This window comes from Pelodiscus sinensis, chromosome 3, assembly GCF_052426305.1.
Source record: "Pelodiscus sinensis isolate ZL-2025 chromosome 3, ASM5242630v1, whole genome shotgun sequence".
Taxonomy (NCBI): Eukaryota; Metazoa; Chordata; order Testudines; family Trionychidae; genus Pelodiscus; species Pelodiscus sinensis.
The window spans coordinates 121,991,196-122,016,510 of NC_143054.1; the positions used below are offsets into that span (position 1 = coordinate 121,991,196).

The 25,315-nt window shown below is 37.7% G+C and overlaps 1 protein-coding gene across 23 annotated transcripts in view; it reads left to right on the forward strand.

The window, feature by feature from the left end:
* AFDN (afadin, adherens junction formation factor) overlaps nucleotides 1-25,315 on the forward strand; it is a 208,357-nt gene that overhangs the window by 151,297 nt on the left and 31,745 nt on the right. For all 23 annotated transcript variants that reach the window (XR_016349228.1, XM_089777349.1, XM_089777341.1 and 20 more), the window contains 7 exons: nucleotides 1,512-1,615; nucleotides 4,830-4,916; nucleotides 22,128-22,193; nucleotides 22,373-22,446; nucleotides 22,978-23,096; nucleotides 24,439-24,633; nucleotides 24,925-25,016. Coding sequence is in view for 22 of the 23 variants with exons in the window: in XM_089777349.1 (XP_089633475.1) it covers nucleotides 1,512-1,615; nucleotides 4,830-4,916; nucleotides 22,128-22,193; nucleotides 22,373-22,446; nucleotides 22,978-23,096; nucleotides 24,439-24,633; nucleotides 24,925-25,016 (737 nt within the window). In the remaining variant the exon portion in view is untranslated. The remainder of the gene's footprint in view (nucleotides 1-1,511; nucleotides 1,616-4,829; nucleotides 4,917-22,127; nucleotides 22,194-22,372; nucleotides 22,447-22,977; nucleotides 23,097-24,438; nucleotides 24,634-24,924; nucleotides 25,017-25,315) is intronic.

A 25,315-nucleotide genomic window follows, 5' to 3' on the forward strand; every position in this document is an offset into this window, starting at 1 on the left:
GAAGTGCTAGCCTGATGGCTGTGCTTAAGGATAGTACTGAGTGTCTCCTTTGTGTTTCACCAAGTCTTTCAAAGGCACAATACAGGTTGCACCTCTAAACTCCAGGATTCTCTGGTCTGGCAACATCCATGGTCTGGCATGACCACAGATGTCCCAGTGCATTGGGCTGGGGGGGGGGGGGGGGGGGGGGGAACAGAAGCTGGTAGAAAGCTCGGGGGGCAGAAGTAGGCATAAGGCTCAGCTAGGCAGCAGGATGCAGGGGAGGAGCCAAGAAGCAGGGAAGGGGCAACAGGAGGGCCTAAAAAAATCCCTCATCCGGGATAGGTCAGGTACCAAGGGTGCCAGACCAGGGAGGTTCAACCTGTAGAACTGCTGCTTTGATGGTACAGCCAGTCCTCCCTCTGTAGAAAAGCTTAGGTGCTCAAAAGTAGTCATAACTGTTTTCATGTTCTTTTAATATTTGGCAAGTGCATTGCATTCCTCAGGTGGAAGATGCCATTGTAGTAAGATGAGGGCCTAAAACATAAGCCCATGCAGCACAGGCCTGGCTTGAGGTCTACTTAACAATGGGCAAAACATGGCTAACACAGAGCAGAGCTAAGCTGTGAGCAAGAGGTCCCAGCTCACAGAACTTGAAATGAACAGGGCTGAGAGTGCAAAACACTGATTGGTAATAGGCCCAGGTGCAGAACAATAATTGGTCCTGGCCATAAGTGGAAAGCACAGAATATCAGAAGCTCATTAAAAAAGACCTTGGTACCCACTCCTCACAGAAACAGACTCAGGTTCAAGAAAGGGTCTAAAATGTCAGAATGATAGAGATAATCTAATCAAACCCCAAGGTACAGGGTGATATTTAAGTAGCGTGAGAGTGTGGTAACCTGATACGTCAACAATGAGGTGTGACTTGTACCTGTATATAAGGTGGTGTCTTGGGGGGACAGCCTTTGAATGACCATGGGGGCAGTGGGACCTCCCGCTGATTGAGTCATTCCATTGTGGCAAGTACATATGCGTTGTGGTTCAGTAGAGTGTACTGACGTCTATATTGTAGAGCAAAGCACAGTAAAACCTGGCCTGGCACCTTTGATCCTTATCTGGTTTGGGGTCTTTGGGGGCTCTCTTGGGCTCTGCTCTGGAGACTATGTGCACAAGTCGACACGGCACACGTTACTGAGCACACATGCAAGCAGCCTTCTGGTTATAACTATCAATGGAGCCAGAGACCTGTGAGGACACCTCGGCAGTAAATCCTGACCAGCCTTCCCTGAAGAACTACAGCCATAAAGAACTGTAAGATTGTGATTTTAATCATGTGTTTGTGAGAATGTATAATTCTTTCTTGCCTGTAATCTCTCATTCAGCATACAAAATTCAAATCATTTAAACAGATTAGTATAAACAATTCTGTATGGTATTAATGCACCAGCAAATCTTTTATTACTGTCGGGTTCACTAGCTAAATTCTTCAAGTAAGTGATTCATGTTTACTTGTGCTTTCCCACCCCCAGGCTTTTGCAGACTGACACCTCATCCACGTTCACCAGGCACTTGGACAATATATTTTGAAGGTGCCGACTATGAAAGTCACCTGTTACGTGAGAATGCCGAACTAGTAGGTATTCATTTTGGGAGAATTCAGATCATGAATTTATAAATATTAACCTGCAGTGAACAATATTTTGTGTTCTCAGTCTTTATTCTTATTCTAAAGAACAGATTTCATTGCTGTTTGTTAATACACAGACTCGCAGTAAAGAAAAATAAGTTTCTGAACGTGTTTCAAGAGCAGCTTATATCAATGTTTCTTGATCTTTGTCTATGTTAAACTAGCATGTTAAAATGCATTTATTTTTGTAAACGTATAGCCACTGACATTTTCAGTGGTTACATATTTACACATGGGCTATGTCTAGACTGCATCCCTTTTCTGTAAAAGGGATGCAAATTAGACACATTGCAATTGCAAATGAAGCGGGGATTTAAATCCCCCCCGCTTCATTTGCATAAACATGGCTGCCGCTTTTTTCCAGCTTGGAGCCTTGTTGGAAAAAAGCGCCAGTCTAGACGTGGATCTTTTGGAAAATAAACCCTTTTCCTTATTTTAAGAGGAATAAGGGATCTTTCGGAAAAGGGTTTATTTTCCGAAAGATCTGCGTCTAGACTGGCGCTTTTTTCTAGCAAAGCTCCGAGCCGGAAAAAAGCGGCAGCCATGTTTATGCAAATGAAGCGGGGGGGAGATTTAAATCCCCGCTTCGTTTGCAATTGCGATGTGTCTAATTTGCATCCCTTTTACAGAAAAGGGATGCAGTCTAGACACAGCCATGGGGGGGGGAGGGGAGGTGGGCAGGCAGGAACCAGTGCTCATGGGGAGTTGGCTTTTTTCCTCAGCGTTTCTAAGTCTGATGGAGCAATGGCATCCCTTCAAAGAAAATGGCAGTTCCTGATAAGAGGGTGATTGGTTTCCTTAGACCCTGCGGACAGGATGGTAGAAATCTTCATTAGACAGGATTTCCAAAATGCCTTTAGGAGCTTCACTTGCAATTGTTTTGTTGAAACTGCAATATTCAGGTTGCAATATTGTAAAGAACCTTTAGCCCCTTCAAAACCATACCAAATATTTGGTTAGTAAAGAAAAAAAATCTCCTTTCAATTCAGATATTGAGATCCATCCTGCCTTGGGCCTAAAATGGTTTTGTGGGGATACCTCATTAATACAACTGATGCCAGGCCAAGGGTGGGCAAAAGGGCCTCCGCGGGTGGGATCCAGCCTGCCAAGCGGGTGGATCCGGCTCACGGGGGCCCTGCTACTCCGCTGCCCCCAGGAGTGTGTGAAGCCTCCTCCTGCCCTAATTGGCCATGGGGCAGGGGAGCACGCAAAGCCTCCTCTCACGCCAGGGACATGGGCACCTAGGGGGGACTTAGGGGTGGGGTGGGGAGAGGCACTCCCTCACCCCCAGACCAATCATTGTCTGGGGGCAGGGAGCTCAGAAGTATCTTGGCAATGCCCCCATTACTTTTGATGCCCCGCCCCTTCCTGTGCGGCTCAGAAATTTCTGAAGTGGCCCCCGGAAGAAAAATTATTGCCCACCCCTGTGCCGGGCCCACCTACAGCTTCAGGCAAAGGAGACAGCTGGTCTGAGGCCTACCAGTTTAAAAGTGCCTAGGGTTCCCACAATGGCAGCAGGAGCCTTGGGTCCTTTCAGTCACTGCCGGAACACTGGGCCATGCACTCTGGGTGGCACTGAAGGGCTGGTTTAGAGTGGCTAGCTGCAGCCAGGCCCTTTCCGCCTTCTTCCCTTTGTCTCTCTCCCTGGGAGGCTGAGCCTAGGTGTCGGGGTTAATATGCATTTGGGTGAGTCAGTGGGAATTGCATCACAGCCCAGGGGGACACCGGGTTACAGGGCAGACAGCATCCCCACTGCGCCACAAAGGTCTACTCCATATTCCTCATTGTGGGGAAAAAAACCCCTCTGGTGGAATCTGGGCTGTGTGCACTGAAAAGGTTGTAGGGGGTGGATGAAGAAAACAAAAGTCAGGGTGAAGATTGTCTTCCTCTGTGTCTCTGAGTTCTCCAGGAAATGAACTCATGTCAGTGGACCTATCAGAGACTTACAGTATGACACTTTCATCAGCTTAATCTTCACTTTATTCATAGCAATTGCTTTATTAGTACAAAATGTTACTGTTTGGTCTTGCTACCCCTCCAAGAGTGGTCACAAAGATCTTAAAAAGGATGATAGACTGGTTGACTTGTCTTGGGACTGGATCTCTACCAATTATTAGATGGTGTATCTCTGTGACATAGTTAACACTAATGGAGCTATTCCAAGGGTCTGTTCTCCATCTTTTTAATATACTTGAAGCATGATTGTATTCCAATTTAGATCAGTGGAAAAACTATCAAATAAAAGAAGAGCAGACTTCTGTTTCTCTGCAGTCTTTGACACAACAGTGCTAGAGTAGAACTTAGCTTAAAATTTCCTTGCTTTTAAAAATTTTTTAACTTAACTACAATGGTGTTTCCTTTTTTTGTTTTTGAAAGCCGTGTAACTTTTTTTTTTTCTTATGCAACACAGTGACAGGGTTTTGCTTCATTTGGACACTTACGTAGGGCTTTGTATACTTAGGTAATGTAGGTGACACTACAATATTAACAGGGAATTGGCACCATTAGAAAAAACTGACAGTTACCTACTGCAAATATCCATAGGCAATTTTTTTCAAACTTCAGTATCTCACATACTTTTTTTGCAAAGTATTTAAAAGTTTTAATCTGCTCTTTAAATTAATTGCCTCCGTATTTTTTCACATGAATTTTAATATCTAAAGATTGGGTGAAAAAAACCTAAAAGTTCAATGTGCACAGTTATCACAATGTGATTTAACTAGTTTTCAATGTTTATTTTTGTTAAATCATTTTATAATTGTAAATCTCTGAGACCTCAATTTGGGAATTGTTTATAAACTCATTCTTTCTTGTATCTTGATAATCAAATCATATGACGCACCAAGTTTTTAGGTAGACTTTGACCTCTCCTTTGGCAGTGATTTGAGTACAGATGTAATACTAATATCCTCTGTCTAAATACTGACTGTCTGAATGAATAAATAAATATTTACACGTGTTAAAGTGAAAATGATTTGTAAAAGGAACTTTGTGTGTCAACAGGTAGTCCAGTCAATCATTCGTTATTGAGTGTTTTATTGATTTAGACTATTTTATGCAGAAATCTTCAAACTTAAGTTTTGCTGTTAATGCAGACTGACTTGTTTGTCTGATTTTTCTCTCCCCCCCTCCCCCACCCCACCCCTTCCCCAATTGTTAGGCTCAGCCTTTGAGGAAAGAACCTGAAATCATCACAGTAACATTAAAGAAACAAAATGGAATGGGCCTAAGCATTGTTGCTGCTAAGGTATGAAAACATATTGCAGTAAAATTGTCAAGCAATACTTTCTACTTATTTTGGAATAAATATTTCCTTAAGCATCTAGGGAAGGTGTATATTGCACACTATATTTAGTCCTGGCTATGAAATGCTGGTCTACAAAATGCACAGAATACTAACAAAGAAAGAGGAATAATAATATTGACCAAATCACAGTAATTGTTAGTATATTTGTTTTAAGTTAAAAATTGATGGTATCATCCCTTTGTATTTGAATATTTTGATCTGAGTATGAAAAAAAAAGAGAGAGATTTACTGCTAAAAAGTTGCAAACCCTTTAGGACAAGGCGTAATTAATGAGCATTTTTATGCAAGTGTTATATTTTTGGTATGCATTAAAGTTCAAAAATGAGTTCTTAGAAAAATAAGATTAAAGTATGTAAATGGAATTTCTGTTTGTTCTCTGTAGTGAAGAACAAGACCTTATTGTTTTGTGCATTGCATTGAAATTAGGTGCTTGGATTATTTTAATTTTGTTTTTTCACCTTATTGATCTTTGTGATACTAGCTATTGATTTGTCTTAACTGTGGTAACATAAAGAATGCACATATAATTCTAGCCACCAGATGGAGGGCTCTACCTATTGGTTAGGTCTGTTTATTCTATGAGTTTTACATATCAGACACAACATTCTCTTGATTTTCAGCGTATTATTAGTGTAATTTATTTATTAATAATTGTGGGGTCCAGTAGCCTCAGTCATGAGACCATGTATAAATAGATGAGACAGTGTCTTTCTGCTGTGTAGTAGATGACCTGTGTCAAAACAGTTAAGTCTCCTGTCCCAGCAAGTTTACATATTAAAGATATTTGATGGCTTGTGAGCTATCAGACATGATTGAATACTTGTAATGATTTTTCTTAAAGGTGTATATTTCAGAATGTGTTCCTGCTTGTTGTGGTGGTGGTGACTGTATTATTTTGTATTTTTTAATATTCTGTTCCTGCCATCTGTAGATGAGGGGGAAGGGTTCAGTAGTATACAGCTAATCATTTTGTGATTACAAGAAAATTTCAAAATCTAACTGGAAACTAAAAATTTTAAGTTTGTGCTTTTGGCATGTAGTGCAGTAGTAATCTGAAAGACTAATCATACATGAGTATTCAGAGTATCCCAGTTTATCTGCACATCAGACTTCTGACTGTCAACTGAATTTCAATTGAGATGGAGTTAGAAATGTGAAATGGAACTACAGTAAACTTCCGATAATCCAGCACCTTTGGGAGCCAGGGGGTGCCGGATTATTGGATATGCCGGAGTACCGGAAGGGGGACTATGACGTGTCGGGGGAGGGGGGCGTCAGCACGGAAGGTGCAGTGTGGGCAGCTCCCCAGCTGCTCTGCCCCATGACTTCCCCAAGTCCCCCGCTGCTTCAACGTGAAACTGACCAGCTTCGGACTTGGCGAAGCTGGGGGCAGAGTATCTCCAATTGTCCGGCTGGCCAGAGCACTTCCGGGTTCCAGCTGGTGCCAGACTATCGGAGTGTCAGACCACTGGATGCCGAACAACTAGAGTTTTACTGTAGTTTATTAAATCAATGGTAAGTCATAATAGTTCATGAACAAATCTTTCTCGTGTAAGGAGGAGCAGGGATATGAGATGGGGGGGGAACTTCAGTTTCCACTGGAACTGACTTCCCTGTCTCATTTTAACTGCAAGCATATTCTTCCTAACTTACAGCAGCAGTGCACAACTGATCGTGTCAGAATACATTTTAAAAAGTTCATACTAAAAAAAAAATTATGTGGAAATTAGTAAGAAGCAGAAGATCTATCCCCTTATCCTGTAATTTTTAAAAATAATCTAGGGAGATGTAGAAAATCTTTTTTCACTCAGCTGTTTGAAGGGAATATTTGACGGGAACAGTGAAATCTGTATTGTGACTATAAGAAATCAGTTGTTTATTGGCTGCATTGTCTTTCACTGGATGCTGAATCAAATTACCCTAGAAATATCAAGAGAGATTTTTCAAGTGGTTGCTCAAAACAGAGAATTGCTTATTAGAGCTGGTTTTGTAGTTTTCATGCATTATAAAAGTATTAAGTTACAAAAAGCGTACAAGCAGGCTGTGTACAAAAGAGCAATTCAGAGTAGGCACATTATATCTGAGAAGCTACAGTAGTGAATTTAACTTCTCATTTTCTGTTACTTACCTTTTCATTTATATAGAAAATGAAATTCTAGGATGGGGGTGGTGAGGGAAGTGGGTTTTTGTTTTTTTTTCCCTGGAGAAAACAAGGCGTGAGAAAGATCTTATGGGTTGAAATTTGCCTGGTGTAAACAAAATAATTATGCTGTAAAATGAAATTCTTAAATGTATGAAGTATCTAAAGATTTAGATGTCATCTGAACGGAATTAATTTGGTTGCATTTGTGCACCGTTGTTAACATTTTTGCTAAATTGTTGCAGTATTTCTCTTCAGAATCAGAATAAAATATAAATTTCACATTATTATTTGAAAGTCAAGTACTTTTCTAACAAATTAAGACCTTTCTCTGTGCCTGAAGTGGGTTGTTGTAATACAGGGAACTTTTGGGCCTTGAAATGGTAGGAGTATTTTACAATGATTGGTCAATAGATGGCACTGTTCAGTATAACAGGAGTATCAATTTATTCTGTTGGAGATACTTTATACTTCCAATGCTTAAGTTTAAATTATGAATACTGCTCTCTTTCTGACTTGATTGACAAAAAATTACACTCATTTTGTGCTATAAAGGAAGGAAGGCAGTGTTGTACCATCTCAGTTAAAATCCATGGAAGTCAAGGAGTCATAATGAAAAACTTGCAAAACTTTCCCCCAAGCAAACTAAGGATATAAAATCCTGCTTAATCAGTTAACCAATTAAACATTACATTTAACCACAGGGTAGGTGCCAGAGAGCCCGGCTTGCGTGAAGTGGCCCCTTGTCTGCATTATGGTGGGCCTGGCTGGGATGGAGTGGTCTCCCCCCATGCCGTGGGCAGGGGGCTGCTTAGGCCAGGTTGCACTGATGCAAGGGGCTGCTCTGACTAGGTCACACTATGCCATGGGTGACAGGCTGAGCTGGAGAAGCTCCCCCACCCACGTCAGGCAGGGAGTGCACCAGCCTTGCCAGGGCTCTAGTTAACTGGTTACTGGTTCAGCCTCACCTGATAAGGGTGATGATTACTGGTTACATCCCTAGTAAAAACATTAAGACTTTAGTGGTGTACTTTTGTCACTTCCTCCTGAAGAAGGAATTCTGTCATCTCAAAGGATAGTCTGTTCAGGTCAAACCTAAAGTTGTAAGGAAAAGTAACAGAAATTCCACTGAAATTTGCTGCACCTACTTGTGCTTATGATGGAGTTTGTAGTACAAGGGATCACAAACCCAAATGCTAAGTTAAGGCATGACACAGAAAACATAAGAATGACAACATATATGCACTATGTGAGAAACCGAATATTTGGTCTCTTTCCACTTAATCAGAGGTCTAGAATATTAACAGCTTCTCTTTTCCAATTTTAATGTTTTAATTTTTGGCTTATTCTGACAACTATAAATATGATTCACAATTGGCCCTGCCCTTCAACAAGTTTGTATAATTTTGCATTGTAAACCAACAGCATGTTTAAGTCAACATAGCTTTGGAGACACCACAAAACAAGCGTGCTTGTGCAATGAATGAAAACAAATGTTAGTAATTAAACATATGTTTTGTACTTGGAAGAGGTTATCAAAATGATTTTGAGTTAAGAAAAATATCTTGCAACTTCTTCTTCTAAAATTTTCAATAATTGTGTTCTGGTTAAAAAGCTTCAACTATACAGATTGTCAAGTGGTGTTTTTTAGAAAGTCTAACTGCTGTTCTACCATTATTATAATGTTGCATATTTTTCTGTAGAAAAGCCCTTTGTAATTGTCTTGAATTGCTCTGAAAGGGCATTGATTTTTAGGACGATGGGAGTGGTTGGGCATCAGTGGCAGTACTGATTTTTGAGGTTGTGTGCAGAACTTGGCTGCTCTAACCCTGAAAGATGTTGTGATGTTAAAAGCTGCCTAAATCTCCAACCACATTGTGGTTACATTTTATGAAATCCAGATGATTTGGAAGTAGTATGTGCATGCAGTTTACTTTAAAAATATCACTTGGGGGAGGGAGGTGTTTAACATGTGACTTGTTACCCATCTGTGGGCCAGCACATTACTTCCTGTGTTTAATTTGGAGTATTTTTTGTCTCTTGCACAAGAGATTCCCTTTTTGTTTTTCTAGCAGTTTTCAAAGTTGAATAAAGCTCTTAAAGTAAATGAAAGTCAGAGCCGCATAAGCGATTACGTAAGAGTCTGAATATTGTATTAGTTATAGCTAGTGTTGATAAATGCCATACAGTGTCATAGCATCCAGTTCAGAATTATCTTGATGGGTGTCTTGAAAAATCCAGCATACTGTAGTGTTGGTTGCTGAGGGCTGAGAAGGAAGCAGAGAACTGTTTGTTGCAGGGTTTTTTTAAGGATATATAATCCCAGAGATCAAAATGTGGTTTTCTGTTGTTGGAAGAACAGAATCCGGGGTAAGTTTTGTTCAAGGTTCTATTTGGAAATGCTGTAAAATTTTAAATGTTATACCTGTATTTTTTCCTGTACTCTTGCTTGTTTAAACGTGTCAGTACGTATTTGTTCTTGTAGCAGCTATTTAATGTAGCATGCAGTTATGCAGTGCAGGTGGTGGCTAACTATTAAAACATTAGAAAGGAAAAATAACCCCATACTTTTAAGTCCTTTCTTTTTATGCCCTCTCAAAAGAAAGATTCATAGCAGTGACAGTTTTTAGCTTTAAGTATCAGCATTGATTGCTGCTATTTTACTTTGAGAGCACAAATAGCATGACTTGAGAGATGCCTGCTTGTCAGTAATTGGCTTTAATCCAGAGTCCTCTAAAAGTCCCTGTTTGCCATTTGTAAAGTTGTACAAGTAGTTAAAATTGACATCCTAAACAATAATACTTATATATTTTAGTAGTTTGTGCATGTTGTGTGTGAATATACTAAGTAATATACTAAGTAAGACCTAGAAAATGAGCTCCAATAGATCAATTTAATTTAAGGTGTAATTTACAAAGTGAAGAAATTTAGATTGGGTATTGTACAAAATAAGGTAGAGTTTCAAAGTCTTCTGATCTATTATGCTTGCAGAACTTGTTTAGGAAAAGCTGCTAATAAATGAACACAACTGGGGTGTGAATACTGACTTAAATCATCTTATGATTTTGTATTTTGAAGGATAATGGGCCCTTTCTCTTCCATTTATTAAAATTGGTTATTTATTACAACCACAAGGGAAAAAGCTGGTCAACAAATCTGACTCAGGAGAAGCATTTCTTTGAAAATGCTAATACAAATTAGTGTATTTTTCTGTAAAAATATGGTAATTGGATAAAGAATTTCCATTGAACTTACTGAAATAAAGTTTTTTTTTTAAGGGATAATTTAATTAGAATATGGGATAAATTATTTTCTAGTATAAAGTCTTAACATGTATTAATTGTATTAAGTGATACATTAATTGAATTAATAGCTACTGGTTATTTAGTTCAATAATGTACATGAGTATAAGGTGATGGTATAAAAAGTGGCTGACAATAGGATTTATTTTAATCTCAGGAATTTTGAATATATTGGGAGATCTGCAAATCAGAAATTTCTTTGAGATTTTAAATGTGGCATAGAAAACTTGTTTGTTAGGCAATCCAAAATTAACTGACTTAGCCAAAAAACTTTAATTAGTCTTTCACAAATGGTACTGTTAGGATCTGAACTTTATCAGTATAGACTGACAAATATGTATGAGTATATTAACTGTGAATTAGCAAACTACAAAGCATTGGTATACTTTTTATGTCCACAATGAAATAATACATTGTACAAGCTTCTCTTGTGGTAGAAATCTAGTGTTTTGGTGTGGATAAACTTATACTTCCTCAGTCTGAACATTATTTTACATTCTTAAAGCAAATCTTATGCGTTGTTTGACATTTTTGAACAAATACTTTTTTCTGGTGCCTAATATTATTTCAGCTCAGTCCTCTTGTCTATCTGTGCTTCTTAACAACCCGTTAGAACCAAAAGCATTTCATTAGTATTGTCACCACAGGTTTTTTTTTTTCCTTGCCTCTGTATCCTACAAGTAAGTATGAAAGCTGCCAGTTCAGCTCATGCCATGGAACAAACAAATAAGCAGTTAACATGGTGGTAACTGAGTTGGTATCAACCCATCATTTTCAGTTTTTTGTAGCTTCAGGTACTGAGGGAAGTTCAATGATAGGCAGCTGCTTCTTCCTATTTCTTTTATAAGCTTATGTCAGCATGGCTGTTCAGACACTCCCTCTCTTTGAGTCCACAAATTTGATTCACGTGACAAGATTTCACTCAATGTATGTTTTAAACTATATATGGTAAATGGGTCACCCAGATTTGTGTTTCAATGTCATCTGTTGGGAAAGCATTTCTCCCTGGAGCTAAGCTCCTTGCAAAATAAGGTAAATATTCCAGTTGTACCTGTGCTGTAATAGCTTCCATATTCAGATACTTCCAGATTTTATTTCATTCTGATTGCTTCCCTTTTCCTCCCCTCTCCAAAGACTGCAGCATGTTGAAAGGAGAAAAAGCACAAAAGAAGAGTCCAAGAATCACAATCTATTTTTAAATTAAGATGGTCATAAATAGATTACATTTGCTGAAAGTTCAGAATGATAGGTGTGTGAGTAATTTACTGTACAATAGATACAGCATTCAAATGTTTTTCCTGTTGATTAGACAGGGGAAGGGGATACAATAAGTATCTGGCATTCATCTACCAGACTTGATTAACTTTGGCATTAAAGAAATTTATTTTTCAAAGGCCTTTTAGCTATGCTCTGTAAACAATACAGAGACAAAGTATGTTTAATTGGATTAGCTTCTTTTGGATAACTTTATTGAACCCATCAAGATCGCTGGAGTCCTACACATGTTTATTACAACGTATCGTGTACCTCATCCAGTGCATTACATGCCTGGTGAATGAAACCTGATAGTTGCTACATTCTCAAATGTACTTGCATCGAAAAATTATAAAAGACAAAATCAGCATGCTGTCTGTGGGTAAACACTTTTCACAAAATGATTATTGTATATCTGACCTCTCAGTTCTTGCCCACAAAGGAAACCTGTGCATCACTGTGAAGAGATGAGCCTGAGAAATTAAATTCAAACTCTGATGGATATAAAAAATCATAAAATGAATAAAGACTTACGGCTCATTACAACAGTCTTTAACTCACTACCACTCCTTTGTCTTATGACTGTAAAGGTGTTAACTGCCCACCTTCATTTAGCAACATGTGCTTTATGAATGAAACAAATAAGCAGTTATTTAGCACTGACACTCTGAACACCTTTCCCAGATCTGAAGAAAAGCTTTTTTGCCAACAGAAGTTATCCCATTAAAATGGGTGGGGAACCTAAGGCCTGGGAGCTGGATGCAGCCCCCGGTTTGCCTGGATCTAGCCTCTGAGGCTTGAGGCTCTCCCCCAGCATTGGGGAGCCTGTGTTGGTGCTTGACCATCTCCCTCTCTTTCAGCCCCTCCCCCTCACCTTCCCCACAGGGCTGGAGCACACAAAATCTATTAGCCTGGCCCCACCCCAGGCTCGGGTGTGTGAGAGGAATGTGGGGAATGTCTTTCTCCTTTTCAGTCAAGGGCCATGTCAGTGAGGGGGTTTTGATGGTGGATTTTTTTCTCGTTCATTTGTGTGTAGCCCCTGACTGATTTTCTGTGGGTCAGTGGCCCCCCCACTCCTGCATTAAAGATTCCCCACTCCTGCATTAAAAAATAGTACTTCACCTATCTTGTATCTCAAATATCCTAGGTCCAGTGCCACTGGAATAACTCAAATAGGGATTTCTCTCCTTCTTGAGGATCTTAAAGTATATGTTGCAAAAGTTCTACAAATTATTCATAAACAAGTAGTGTCCATCACCAATGAAAAGTAGTCACAATTGGTATGGAAATTGCTAGCTGTTTAATGGACCAGGCAACATTACATGTGACTTTAGACTCTGTCCATTTGAAACTGTCCACCTAAATAGGCAGTTTCAACATCAGGTACTAAAATCCCATCTCTTCCAAAAACTGTACTGGAATATTTGGATTCTACAACAGAGATGGTGCCAAATTAATGTCTTGCCTACAAGGTAACACCACCAGCTATTCTGATTTAGGCATAAGTTCAGTTCAGTACTGACTCACAAGGGAAGAATGCTGCTGTTTCAATAGTAGCATCATTTCTGATAAATGGCTCCAAATATCTCTGTGCATTACAGATCTGAATATTAGTTGAAAGTGTATGTTAAAAAGTAAAGTCCTGAGCTGGTAAACTTTGAGCTCAAAGAATCTCAATTAATAATTGACTTTTGTATTTTGAAAGTTCATAGTTTGAGGTAAGTGAAGGGTTCCATGCAGAATTAAGTTTTAGATTTCTGGTGCAAAAGCTGGGGAATACTAAACAACATACCCTAATCTTTGTGGGTACTTTCCTTGAAGGTTTAGGAAACATTAAGTGCACTGAAATACTTTCTCCTCTCACTTTCTCTTTTTTTCTTTCATATTTTTTAGAGTGAGTAGAATTCCAGCGGGTAAAAAAATGATTGCATACTCAATTTTAATTTATTTTGTCATTAGAGTAGTCGTGGCACTTTTCATCAGTAGAGAGAGATTATTTGGAAGGGATTGATTTCTAGTTGGGTGCAACTTAGTGCTGAGACATAGATGATTTGGCACCTAAATCAATGTACTTTTGTCTAGAAAGTAGATATTACCTGTCAATAACACTCCCTAACCTATTAGAATTAACAGCAAAGTAGTTACATTGGATGGGGACCAAATCCAGAGAGAAATGAAGCTAAGAATGAAGGAAAATAGGTATGTTTGATGCTGCTTTAATAGAAAATGATATTATTTTTTACAGATGTTATGGTTATTTTTTCTTTATATCTAACTTAAGAAGCAATTCTTATGAAAATATAGGAAGTGTATAATTATCTTGATGTTTTGTACTTAAGCCTATATGTTTTCACTGGCAACTTTTATGATAAATTAACAAAAACCTAGTGTGAAATCATGGTTTTATTAAAGTTCGTGACTGAATCATGGGCTGACTTAGCCCTATTTGTATTTTCTTCTCCTTGGGATTGTTTATAAACATTCAATATGTTTCAGTAGATTCACTGAATGCTTTTGAAATTGTGCTTGGATGAACTGTGCCATTTTCCCAGCTCTTTAGGGCCATGTCTACACGGTCCCCGTTTTGTTGCGGAAAAAATATGCAAATGAAGCAAAGCGTGGAATATCACTGTGCCTCATTTGCATAATTAATAAGGTTCTGTTTTTGTGCAAAACCCCCCTCTTGCACAAGAGTCGTTCTTCCTGAAAAGAATGAGGAAGAACGGCTCTTGCGCAAAAGGGTTTTTTGGCGCAAAAAATGGAGCCTCAATTATGCAAATGAGGTGTGGCAATATTCCATGCTTTGTCTCATTTGCATATTTTTTGTGCAAAACGGGCAGTGGAGACATAGCCTAGGTGTTTGAATTGGTCTGTTTCCACCCCATGCTACTTAGGTTTTTAACAAAAGTATGTTCATGTGTTCATTGTAATTCAGGTGCATTATGTGCTTCTTCTGGCTATTGACAATATTTGGTGCTAATGTTTGAATATCCCTTTGTTTTATGGGAGGAGGGTTTTTTTTGCTTAGTGCTGTATTTTTTCCAATTCCTAAAATGTTTCTGGTTTTTTCAAAGGAGAGAGAAACAAAAGTTTGCATATGTGGAGCATGAGTCAGTTTTCTTCTCTCCCCCCCCCCCCCCCCAAAAAAAAATCAGTATGATTTATTTATTTATTTATTTATTTATTTTGAGAAGTGCCACATGAAATAAAGCAACTGTAGCCATAATTAAAGGAAGCAGTTTTACATACAGCAAGCCGGTTCACCTCATTTATATTTGGAGATTATATGGAGTATGGTTTAGAGTATTTTGTCTAATAATGATGGATTTCCAAAGTTGAAATTGGACTTCGGGGAACTGACCTTCCTCTGCCAAAGAGGTTTTGACCTTCAGTGCTGAGATTCTTTTGGTCCTTGTTTTAAGTGTATAATCAGTAGTTAGTGACTTGTAGTTTTTTCCATTCTCTTGAATTTATGGCAAATTAAGAAAAGTCACATGATCTATATATAGATAAGCGTATTTACATGGTTATTCCTGTCCAAGACTGACCTGTGAAATAATACAACTTTTAGGGAATGTGGGCGTCTGGTTTTTAAGATGCCTTTGCTTAATATTTCATAGTGAGTGCATATGTAAACCAGCTGGCATGTTTTAGTAAAGAATGCTTATAAATGTAACTTATTTAAATGCTTTGTAGACTTACTGCTTGCCAGACAAGTCAAGCTGAGACTGATCCTATTGCATAAACTTGCCTTTAAAGATGTTTATAAAACTTCTGATCTTCCGTATAAGCTTACAGGGACTGGAAAATGAGAATTAGCCTTGTTGACACCAGTGAATACTACTGTTTTGGGGGGCAGTGGGAATAGTGGAATAAAAATCTAGTTATCAAGTTGGGACATTCTTATCATGGAGCGGAAGTGGTATCGGTTTGCTAAAATGTTCCAGTTACAGAGATGATTTTTGCATCCCTGAAAATATGCTCACTTAGGCTATGTCTAGACAACAATAATCTATTGGAAAAAGGTACCCAAAATGTGCTCCGCAATTTGCCTACCTTTTTCCAATAGTTTTTTCGGAAGAGGCTTTGCCGAAATTTGGCCCATCTACACTGGACCAGATTTCAGGAAATCCTCCTCTTTCAAAAGAGCCCTTCTTCCTCGTGGAAGGAGGAAGACAGGGCTTCCGAAAGAGCGTGTCTGCTCTTTTGCAAAAAAAAAAAAGCAGACGAGCAGACACGTTCCCTAAATGGGAGGTATCCCAGAAAAATTCCATAGTCTAGACAAAGCCTTAGTGTATGCACAAAATTAAAACCTTCTAATCCAAAGGAACACAAAGGTTTTCTTTTGTTTCCCCCTCTATTATACAGTATCTTCACTCATGAAGCATTATGAAAGGAAGTGAGATTTTTAATTATCAATTCAGTTGAGTAGATCAATCATCTAAAATATTTCAGATTAATCTTTATTAAATGTAATAAAGTTATGTTTTAGCTATTTTTCAAACTGTGTATTTTAGACCAGGCCACTCCAAGCAAAACTTTTATACTTAATCTTTTCAGAAATCCATTTTAAATGGCATGGTTTTTCAGTATAAAAAATTGATTTAGCCAGTGTGGTGTTCTCTTAGATCTATGTTCCTTTCTGTATCATTCCCTTTCCTTCCCAAATAAACTGTAAAATAAATCTCCATGACCGAAACAAACGTTATTTTATTCCCATGGCTGAATCATGTGTACAGTGCATACCAATTATTCTATTCACTTGTTAAAATATTTTTCTTATTTATCTTCTTTTGGAGCTCAGCCCTTTCTTATGTTTTTTGAAATATGTATTTCCTGTACATAATATTCATTTTTGTCATTAACAAAAAAGGCAGGTGCCCAATATGACTGCTGATTGATGAAGTTTTTTGCGTTCCTGGCTTGATACATAAGCCTGATGTTTAAACCATGTCAGTGGGAATAGTACTCAGGGAATGGTTGGAGAACTGGGCCCAATATAACATCAGATGTTACTTTATAATAGTAAAATCTGGATATCTTTTGTTTTAAATCTGTTTCCCCAAAATATGAAAAACATGAATTGTCAAGCAGTTGGAAGAGATCATAGAATTAAAGCTTCAAGTTCTAACTCAAGTCACTTGTAAAATTTGAATATATTTCCTGTAACCTAAAGTAGATGTTAATAGTATTAACATCCTGTACTAACATAATTAATGAGTGTATTAATTATGGATATTGGGTATCAGGTAATAGAATAGTCGAGTAACCACATGAATTCTTATTGGTTACTCAAATATGCTATAGTCCCCAGAGGCAGGACTGGCAGTCAGTGCACTCCTGGACCCACTCCCGGGGAGCCCCCTGCCAACCTCCACTGCTACCTCTATCTGAGGCAGCAGCGCAGGATGTTAGTTAGGAGCTGGTCCGTGAGGGGAGCCAGTTTAAAAACCAACTCCCCCCACAGACTTGCTGCCTGTTGCCCCACACTGCTGCCCCGATACAGGTGTTGGGGGTAAAGGAAAGAGAGGGAAGGTGGAGGCTGCCATGAAGCAGCCTCTGTCTGCGGTGCTTGGGCTGGCTGTAGATAGAGGCTGCTCCAGTGGGTGCAGGTTTGCCGCAGGCAGAGGCTACTTCATGGCAGTCTCTTCTCCCCCCTCAGCGTTACTTCCATTAATAGAGGCAGCAACACGGAGCGAGGGCAGGTGGCACCGTAGAGCTGGTGCTGGGGGAAACAGGCTTAAAAGCTCCCCCCCTTTGCTGCCTCTGAGACAGAGCCAGTGGCGGGAGGGGAGAGGAGGAAGTGTAGGTAGTTGAGAAGATTAACTGATAAGCCTAGGCTTATCGGTTAATCGAGTCAATTCTCGTTTACATTATTAATGCTTTGCTCCCTTAATCAAGCATGATTCTTAGCTTTACCAGTTTTATTGGCATTTTTAACTGAATAGAAAGCAAAGTGTTTGAAGCTGAACAGGTATGGGCAAACAAAGTTGTCTGAAACTTGTAGTGATGAGGCATTGCCATAAATTATTTGCAGAAATACAGGTTTAGCTACAGTACCTTTGTATGCAAATATATTAAACAGATGCCTAACACATGTTTGAGATGGTCTAATCACTCGTGCTAACTTTCTGTATATTTCTTCTAACATCTGGAAAAATTCTTCCAAGGTGTTTTTCATAATATTTAGTTCTTACTCTAGAAATACCCAATTCAAGTTGGGAAAACTCTTAAGTTATCTATACCTCCTGGTGACAACATCCAGTGAAATGCTCACCAAATGTTTGATGGCTAGTCTGTGCTGTTGCACAGCATTAAATTATTAGTGTCAGCGGTATAGAGAAAGTGTTTGCAAATTACCTTAGGAATGTGCACTTATCCTTGCTACCATCTTCTTAACTGAACATAGACTGTGCAGTCCCACTTTGATGCACTGTACTGGGCCACTTTTGTGGCTGCCTGATCCAAGCATTTCTGCACACCAGTGTTTAAATACAGTGATAACTTTAGCTCGCCTAGCTAAGTATTCATCACCCTCAAATGATCAGTGTTGGAAGCTATGGGAAAATGATTCCCACTAGAAGTTGGAGACCGACCCTCACCCTAATCTTCTGGGTATTTATCCCAGCAACACAGAGCAGAAAAGAGGTTTAAAAATCTGTCCCAGCAATGGGCAGCCTAGGCTAGTGAGTGGCCCTCCTCCATCTCAGTGGGCTGCAAGATTGTTGTAAGCAAGACAGTCTCCTGAGAGAGACTAGTTTTGCTAACTGGGGGAAGTGATTTCTGAATATATGCTTTAAAGCATTTTTATAATGTAAACAGCATTCTTTTATATGTGGAACTTTTTATCCATGAAAATCAGTATTTATGCAGATTATTTAAAAATGTAGTTTAGAATTGTAATCAGTGTACACCATAAGAGAAATCCACATCTTAATTCTATGAATTTTTGCTTCAACTTCGGCACTTGTGATCAGAGTTGTGAGATAAGGTATAAAAGCACACAATAGAACATATAGCTTCATTTATGTTACAGAGCATAGATCAAATTCTCTTTCATTATCAGACAGACTGTTACCTAATTTATTTACCATACTTATTTGCCGAAAGAGAGAATGGTTTAATGCTCAAGAAAGTTGAGTGCTGCCTTAGTGAGTTGGATTTTATCTCACTTTTTGCCACAGAATTCCTGTATGATGCCAATCAAGTCACTTAAACTCTGCATATCACAAGTAATATTTAATATGTTCCTCATTTCCTGGATGCCTAACATAAGGAGTCTGATTTGTAGATGTGCTGAACGCTAACAGCTGCTACTGAAATCAGTGGGAGCTGTGCTTAAACATTTAAATTGCAGTTTAATGCTAAGTATTTTGAAAAACCAGTTCGTTATCTGATTGGACACTCAAAATTAAAGTGAAAGTTGCCATTAATCAACATGCATCAGTTTCCCATCTCTAAAATGGGGGTAATACTGCCAATGTTAATATAAAACATTTCATAAAATTGACACATGGAATGGAACTGTCCAAAACTTGTGAGCTCAGAAGAGGTTTGAACATTCATACACAGTCCTGTGAAACTGCTGCTTGTAGTCCATTTACATGTAGTAATATTTTCACTGTTTTTTATTTTCTGCTACACTTTTTTTGTTGTAGTACTTCTACCAAAGAACCTGAACGTGTAGCTTTATTAACAGGATCCACATCTTTCCTTTTTGCTATGGTTACTTTTATGGAGAAAGAAGTAGTGACAGTAATATTCTTTAAACTTGGTTCATTTAACATGAATCTAGATTTTTTGTGAAGTTTAAGTAACTAATAAAACGTATTTGTTTTGTTGTGGCCTCATGCAATAGGCTTCCCTCAGTTAATAGAGCATTGCCTATAGACCTCTCTTGGTTGAAAATAAGAAAAAATGTTAATGCTAAACTGTAACTAACATTTTTGTCATTAGTATTTTTGTATGGCTTTTCTAGTTATAGACACATTTGTCTACTTTGGAGAGAGGGACCTCTTGGCACTGAAAATTTCATTCTGTCATGGGCAAGAATGTTTAAAAATTATAATTTGAGTGGGAGGAAAGACAGAGGAAATGGTCTGAAATTCTCAAGTTAACTTCTGCAGACAGATCTTTGCTTAGGGAATTGAGTGAAATATTTTGGTCTACAAAAGAGTATTGTAGATGTTCTTGTTTTGTGCTGCTCTTCCATACATTTTGGTATATATACTGTATAGCTCTAAGTAATTTTGACTGTTAACCTGTATTATGCTATTGGGAGTTCTGGCTTTTCCAGTCCTGGTGTTTTTTATGCATATCAAACTGCTTTACTTTCTGTTAACAAATACTATTTTACTGAAATTCTACTTTTTGGGCAAATTCACTATTTTCATAGATAAAGATGCAATGGTTTTTTAATGGGAGAGGTAAATTTAACTTTTTACCCCGGAGAGAATTTTTAGTATTATACCCTGTCCAGAGAGGACCAAATTTTACTGCAGTGTATCTTTGTTAAATGATACTCTGGGAAATAATATATGGGTAATATGTTTTTATAGTCACATTTATATTCTAAAAACTGCTCTTCAGTCATAAGCGCTCTGTCCCTTAGGTACTTAGATGGCCCCCATTGTTGTAGTCTCTGAGCACCTCACCATTGTTAAGGCATTCTTCCATAGAATACCTCTGTGAGCTATTTATCTCCATTTTACAGCTGGGAAATTGAGTTAGAGAGAGGCTAAATGCCCATGGTCACATAGGAAGTTTGGGGCTCAGAAGTGATACAAGCCTGAGTTCCCCAATTCTGAAGTTACTTGTCTTTCACCAGAGAATCATTCTTCCTCAGTGTTGTCTGTGTGTTTTGGACTGGGTCAAAATATTCAGAATGTAAGTCCTGGATGCTGACATCCATGCATTTGGAAGGATGTTGCTTCATACTTTTGTAAGTTTGTGGATCTGTGCTAAACAAAGTATGAAACAGAGCATACTTTCCCCATAGAGCACAATAAATATAAGAAAAAGAGGGGGATAAATGATACAGACAGCACTAGTACCTAGGGAAACAATGTGGATAATATTGGTCAGTTTGGTAGGCAGCAGTCTCAGCACACCAGCTGCATGAACTGTTGTCAAGTTTTCTGAAGCACAGCATAGTGGCTTTGAGCATGCTAGCTGGGAGCTTTTCCTATGTATGATGTGCAGAATGAGACACCACACAAATGCTTGTTGGAAAAAATTAACCACCCTTCTCTGCTGATGCTGCTGGTGGTGTGACCTTGAAAACTAGGTGCTTAGCCATGAGTGGCTGGTCCTGTAAAGCTTCCCATGTCTCTGAATGCCTCCTCTTCCAGATAGGTTCTGTATGTTCCCTACACCTCCACCATGCATTTGAGATCTCTGCTCTATAACAAAGTAATTTAGGGTGATGATCTGAGGAGAAACAATTTGTATCTATATTATCTCAGCTGAAAATATGTTGTTAGTTGTCTAGCAGTACCGTTGGTAGACTTCAATTGATAGAGCAACTTAAGGCACAAATCACTGAAGTAAATAATAATGACACAATAGCATTGTTATACTCAACATTGTACTTTTGAAACCTATAGCCCTAACTTCAGACTAATCCAGTCTGTGGTGCTTGCCAGTGAGGATATCTGAAATGATTGTGCCACAGCATGACTTGAATGTATGTTTACATGTGTCTTTACAAGATTTGTTATAGATACATTTATAGAACAAGAAAGTGGCATTAAGAATAAAATTATATATTTTACAGTAGATTGACATTATGGACTTAACTATGAAAGTGAATGTTTATTACATCTTCTTTTTCCTGTGTCTATTGTTTATTATTTGTGATGCATAACTTTTTTTATGGTGCATCTACATACTAATATAAGGGCAGACTCTCTACCCCAAAGAACTTAAAGGAAAGGGTGAAAAGTCATTTTGTCATCTCAAAGTTAAATAAGTCACTTCCAAACTATCTTTACTTTCACCAGCCAGACGAGCATGGTAGCAGTGTAACGCTTTGGTTTACCATGGAATGTTGACGATACAGCCAGGTTCTTATAATGAATTAATAAATATACCTATAAAACTACAAATCCTTTAATTTAAAAAAAGGTTTAAAAATTGTAAGTGTTAAACCTCAGAATAGGTTGAATTTGTTTTCTTGTTAGATTATTCATAGTCTTTTTCTTTTTATGGAACCAAATAATCTTTTCCTGTGCTCTAGTTGCTACGGTTTCTAGAGGTCTAATAATTAACACCTTTTTTCCCTTTCTTTTTGGTGTAATGAAGATGTGAACTTTTTCTGTATCACTGGTTTTGTAAGTTGGGGAAATTTTTAAAAAATATGACAGAGTAAATGTAAGACTGATTCAGATTCATAGAGCACATTCTTACAAAAGAGAAGATTTAAATATTACCTCATAAATGTCTTTTTGTCGACAGGGTGCAGGACAAGATAAACTTGGAATCTATGTCAAATCTGTTGTAAAAGGAGGTGCGGCAGATGTGGTTAGTAATGTTTAACTATTAAAGTTGTTAAAATATCAGTCAAATTTAGAGATTCTTGCAATAAAAATATTTGTAATTCTCTTCATTGGACTAATAAAATGTATATGTGTTTATTTTGATTAATCCCATGCAAGGACTGTGTATACAAAGTTGTTTTTCTTTCTTGAATGTGTAATTAGGATGGTCGGCTAGCTGCAGGGGATCAGTTGCTCAGCGTGGATGGTCGAAGCTTAGTGGGTCTGTCCCAAGAAAGGTACACAGTCTTGCTTTCAGATTGAGGAAGCAAATACTCTTTTAAAAATGAGCGTGCAGTGAAAATAATAGACTCAAGAATATTTCTGCCTTAGTTGATATTTGTTCCTTATAGCCTTAGGAGCAAAAGTTTCACTCCATTCTTTTAGTATGTTCAGAATAAATATTCCTATAGATGTAATACAGGTATACATATATAGAAACATCACTGTATTAATTTCTTAATGTACACTCTGATTCATAGAATAAAGTCTTTTTAAGCAAACCGATCCTAGCTTTTGTCTTGAACGTTTTCACATCTGGCATTGAACTGTAGAAATTAAGAATAGTAACTGCCTGCATATATTTCCCATTTTATATTCATAAGTCCTTTAGATGCTATCATCTCATTGTCCAAAGAGGATAAGTGACTTAAATGCGGTGGTATAAAATATTGCTGAATGCTTAGTTTAGCAACATAGAAAAAATTGCATAGTGAGTACCAATTCAATAATACTATACTTAGTTCTTTTCTGTTTGACTCCTGTCACAGGGCAGCAGAACTCATGACAAGAACAGGTTCTGTAGTGACCCTAGAAGTAGCAAAACAAGGAGCAATTTATCATGGTCTGGCAACACTGCTTAACCAGCCATCCCCAATGATGCAAAGAGGTAAAATAAAGAACCGATTAACTTTTTAATGTGCTGCAAATGTAGAAAAGTAGTGATTTGCCAGTAGCTTGTGCTATAGAACTGATGCCTATGAATGTTTTACAAACACATGTGCGGAATGTAAAATGTAGAAATACCAGCTGTGTATCCTCTTCCTGGCACTGAAAGCTGTGGTTCTGTAAAGCAGCTATGCCCATGCTGAATTTTAACCATGAGTTTAAGTATTGCTGTAAATAGGAATGTTTACTTGAATTAAAGAGCCTAAATTTTGTCTAGGGTTTCTTCTCCCACGTTGGTGAAAGGGAGAAATAATCACTCAATTCCATAATGAAATAAGAACAATTAGATAATGTGGCATTTTACACCTGAATTGTACATGAGTTGCATAATTCATCTCACATTCCTGATGATAGTAGTGGTTTAGTATTTTATCCCCTAAATTTTACATTTTAAACAGATATAGAAACCATGCAATGGCAATGCAACTTCTCTTACTTTAACCATTGTTTAAAGTTATATTACAAACACAATTCTAATCATAAGTCAGTGTTTTATCAACACGTTAATAGATTTAAAGTACAAGAGGAATTTACAATCTAAATAAATGGAATACACAAGTCACAAAGGAATCAAGAATTTAATTTACTTTTTCTCCATCTCCAAAAGACCACTGATGGCAGAGCAGCTATGATACTTGTGATAAATAGTAAAATACTTCTAAAACAAAAGAGAAACTATTGGGCCATGTTTGGTAATGGATTTTCACTGAGCATTCTATTGAAATGGCAGTTCTTAATTTTTTATAACTGATCCTTTAAAATTTAGGATTCTTAGGTATTTTTTCCATATATAATTGCTTTCTCTGTAATATAAATACATTTCTTTCAGAGATAGTATTTTAATTACTGTGTGGCAATTTTTATATAGCTATTGATTGATTGTGTTATGAGAACTTTCTAAACATTAATAAAGAATGCTACAATACAGGAAGGAAAGAGTTAAAAAAAAACCCTCATTACCACAGTTTACATCACCATGCTAGACACCATAAGCCTTTCAGATTAATCAAGAGATTTCTTTCAGTAATTGTGCATCTGGTTTGCCAAATATTGTGGTTACTTAGTTTCAAAATCCGTTTTTGAAGCTTGTAAATCAAAAGAATCTTGAACTGTCCGCATAACAGAATGGGATTGTGTATCCAAAAAATTCTAACTTTAAAATGTAGTATGTTTTACTAGAAGATTCATTTTAGCTATAAAAGAAACAATTTTAAGCAAGAACTAAAAGGAAACAGTTATTCAAGTAGAAAGATCACAAATTTAAAGGTCTTATACTGTTGCAGTTTCGGATCGCCGTGGATTAGGTAAACCCCGACCAAAGAGTGAAGGTTTTGAGCTGTATAATAATTCCGCTCAGAATGGGTCACCTGAGAGCCCTCAGCTGCCTTGGGCAGAGTATAATGAACCAAAGAAGCTGTCAGGGGATGACAGACTGACGAAGAATCGAGCTGATCACCGCTCCAGTCCTAATGTAGCAAGTAAGCTAAACTTCACTTTTGTTCTTCTTTTTAAGAATTTTTTCATGCAAATTATTTGTAGTCTTTGAAATCTAAAAATATGAAAATGACTTGATTGAAATGTAGCCTATATTTAAAATACTGAAACAGTAATAACTTCAACAAAATTTGGGGAAAATCATTCACTAAAGAGCTATGGCAACTAATTTAATATTTTATTATTGCCACATTATGAAGTTTAATTGGTTGTTCTACTATAGGACAAAATACTGTTACTGATGTTTAACAATGCTTACTTTAACTTTGTAATAGATCAGCCTCCAAGCCCTGGAGGGAAAAATGCTTATGCTGCTGGAACTACCAACAAGATAACTTCAGTCTCTACTGGAAATCTTTGTACAGAGGTCAGAAGTAGCAAGAGAAGGACTGGCTGTTTACGTCACTTACATTTCAATAGAAGTAGTGTGCTTGGGTTAAGCTGAAGTTTTATTGGAGGTTTTTAATAGAATGCCACTGTTCAGTGATACATAATTATTCTTGTTGCCTGTTGCTTAATTTGATCAGTCAGCAACAGAAATTGTCACAAAATTGTAATTAATTGCATAGCTATTCAAATCTGTTAGTAATTTATGCAATAAGCATTGTGCATTTAGTTCCAAAGCACTCAAACCCTGACTCTTAATTACTAGTTCATATTTGATCT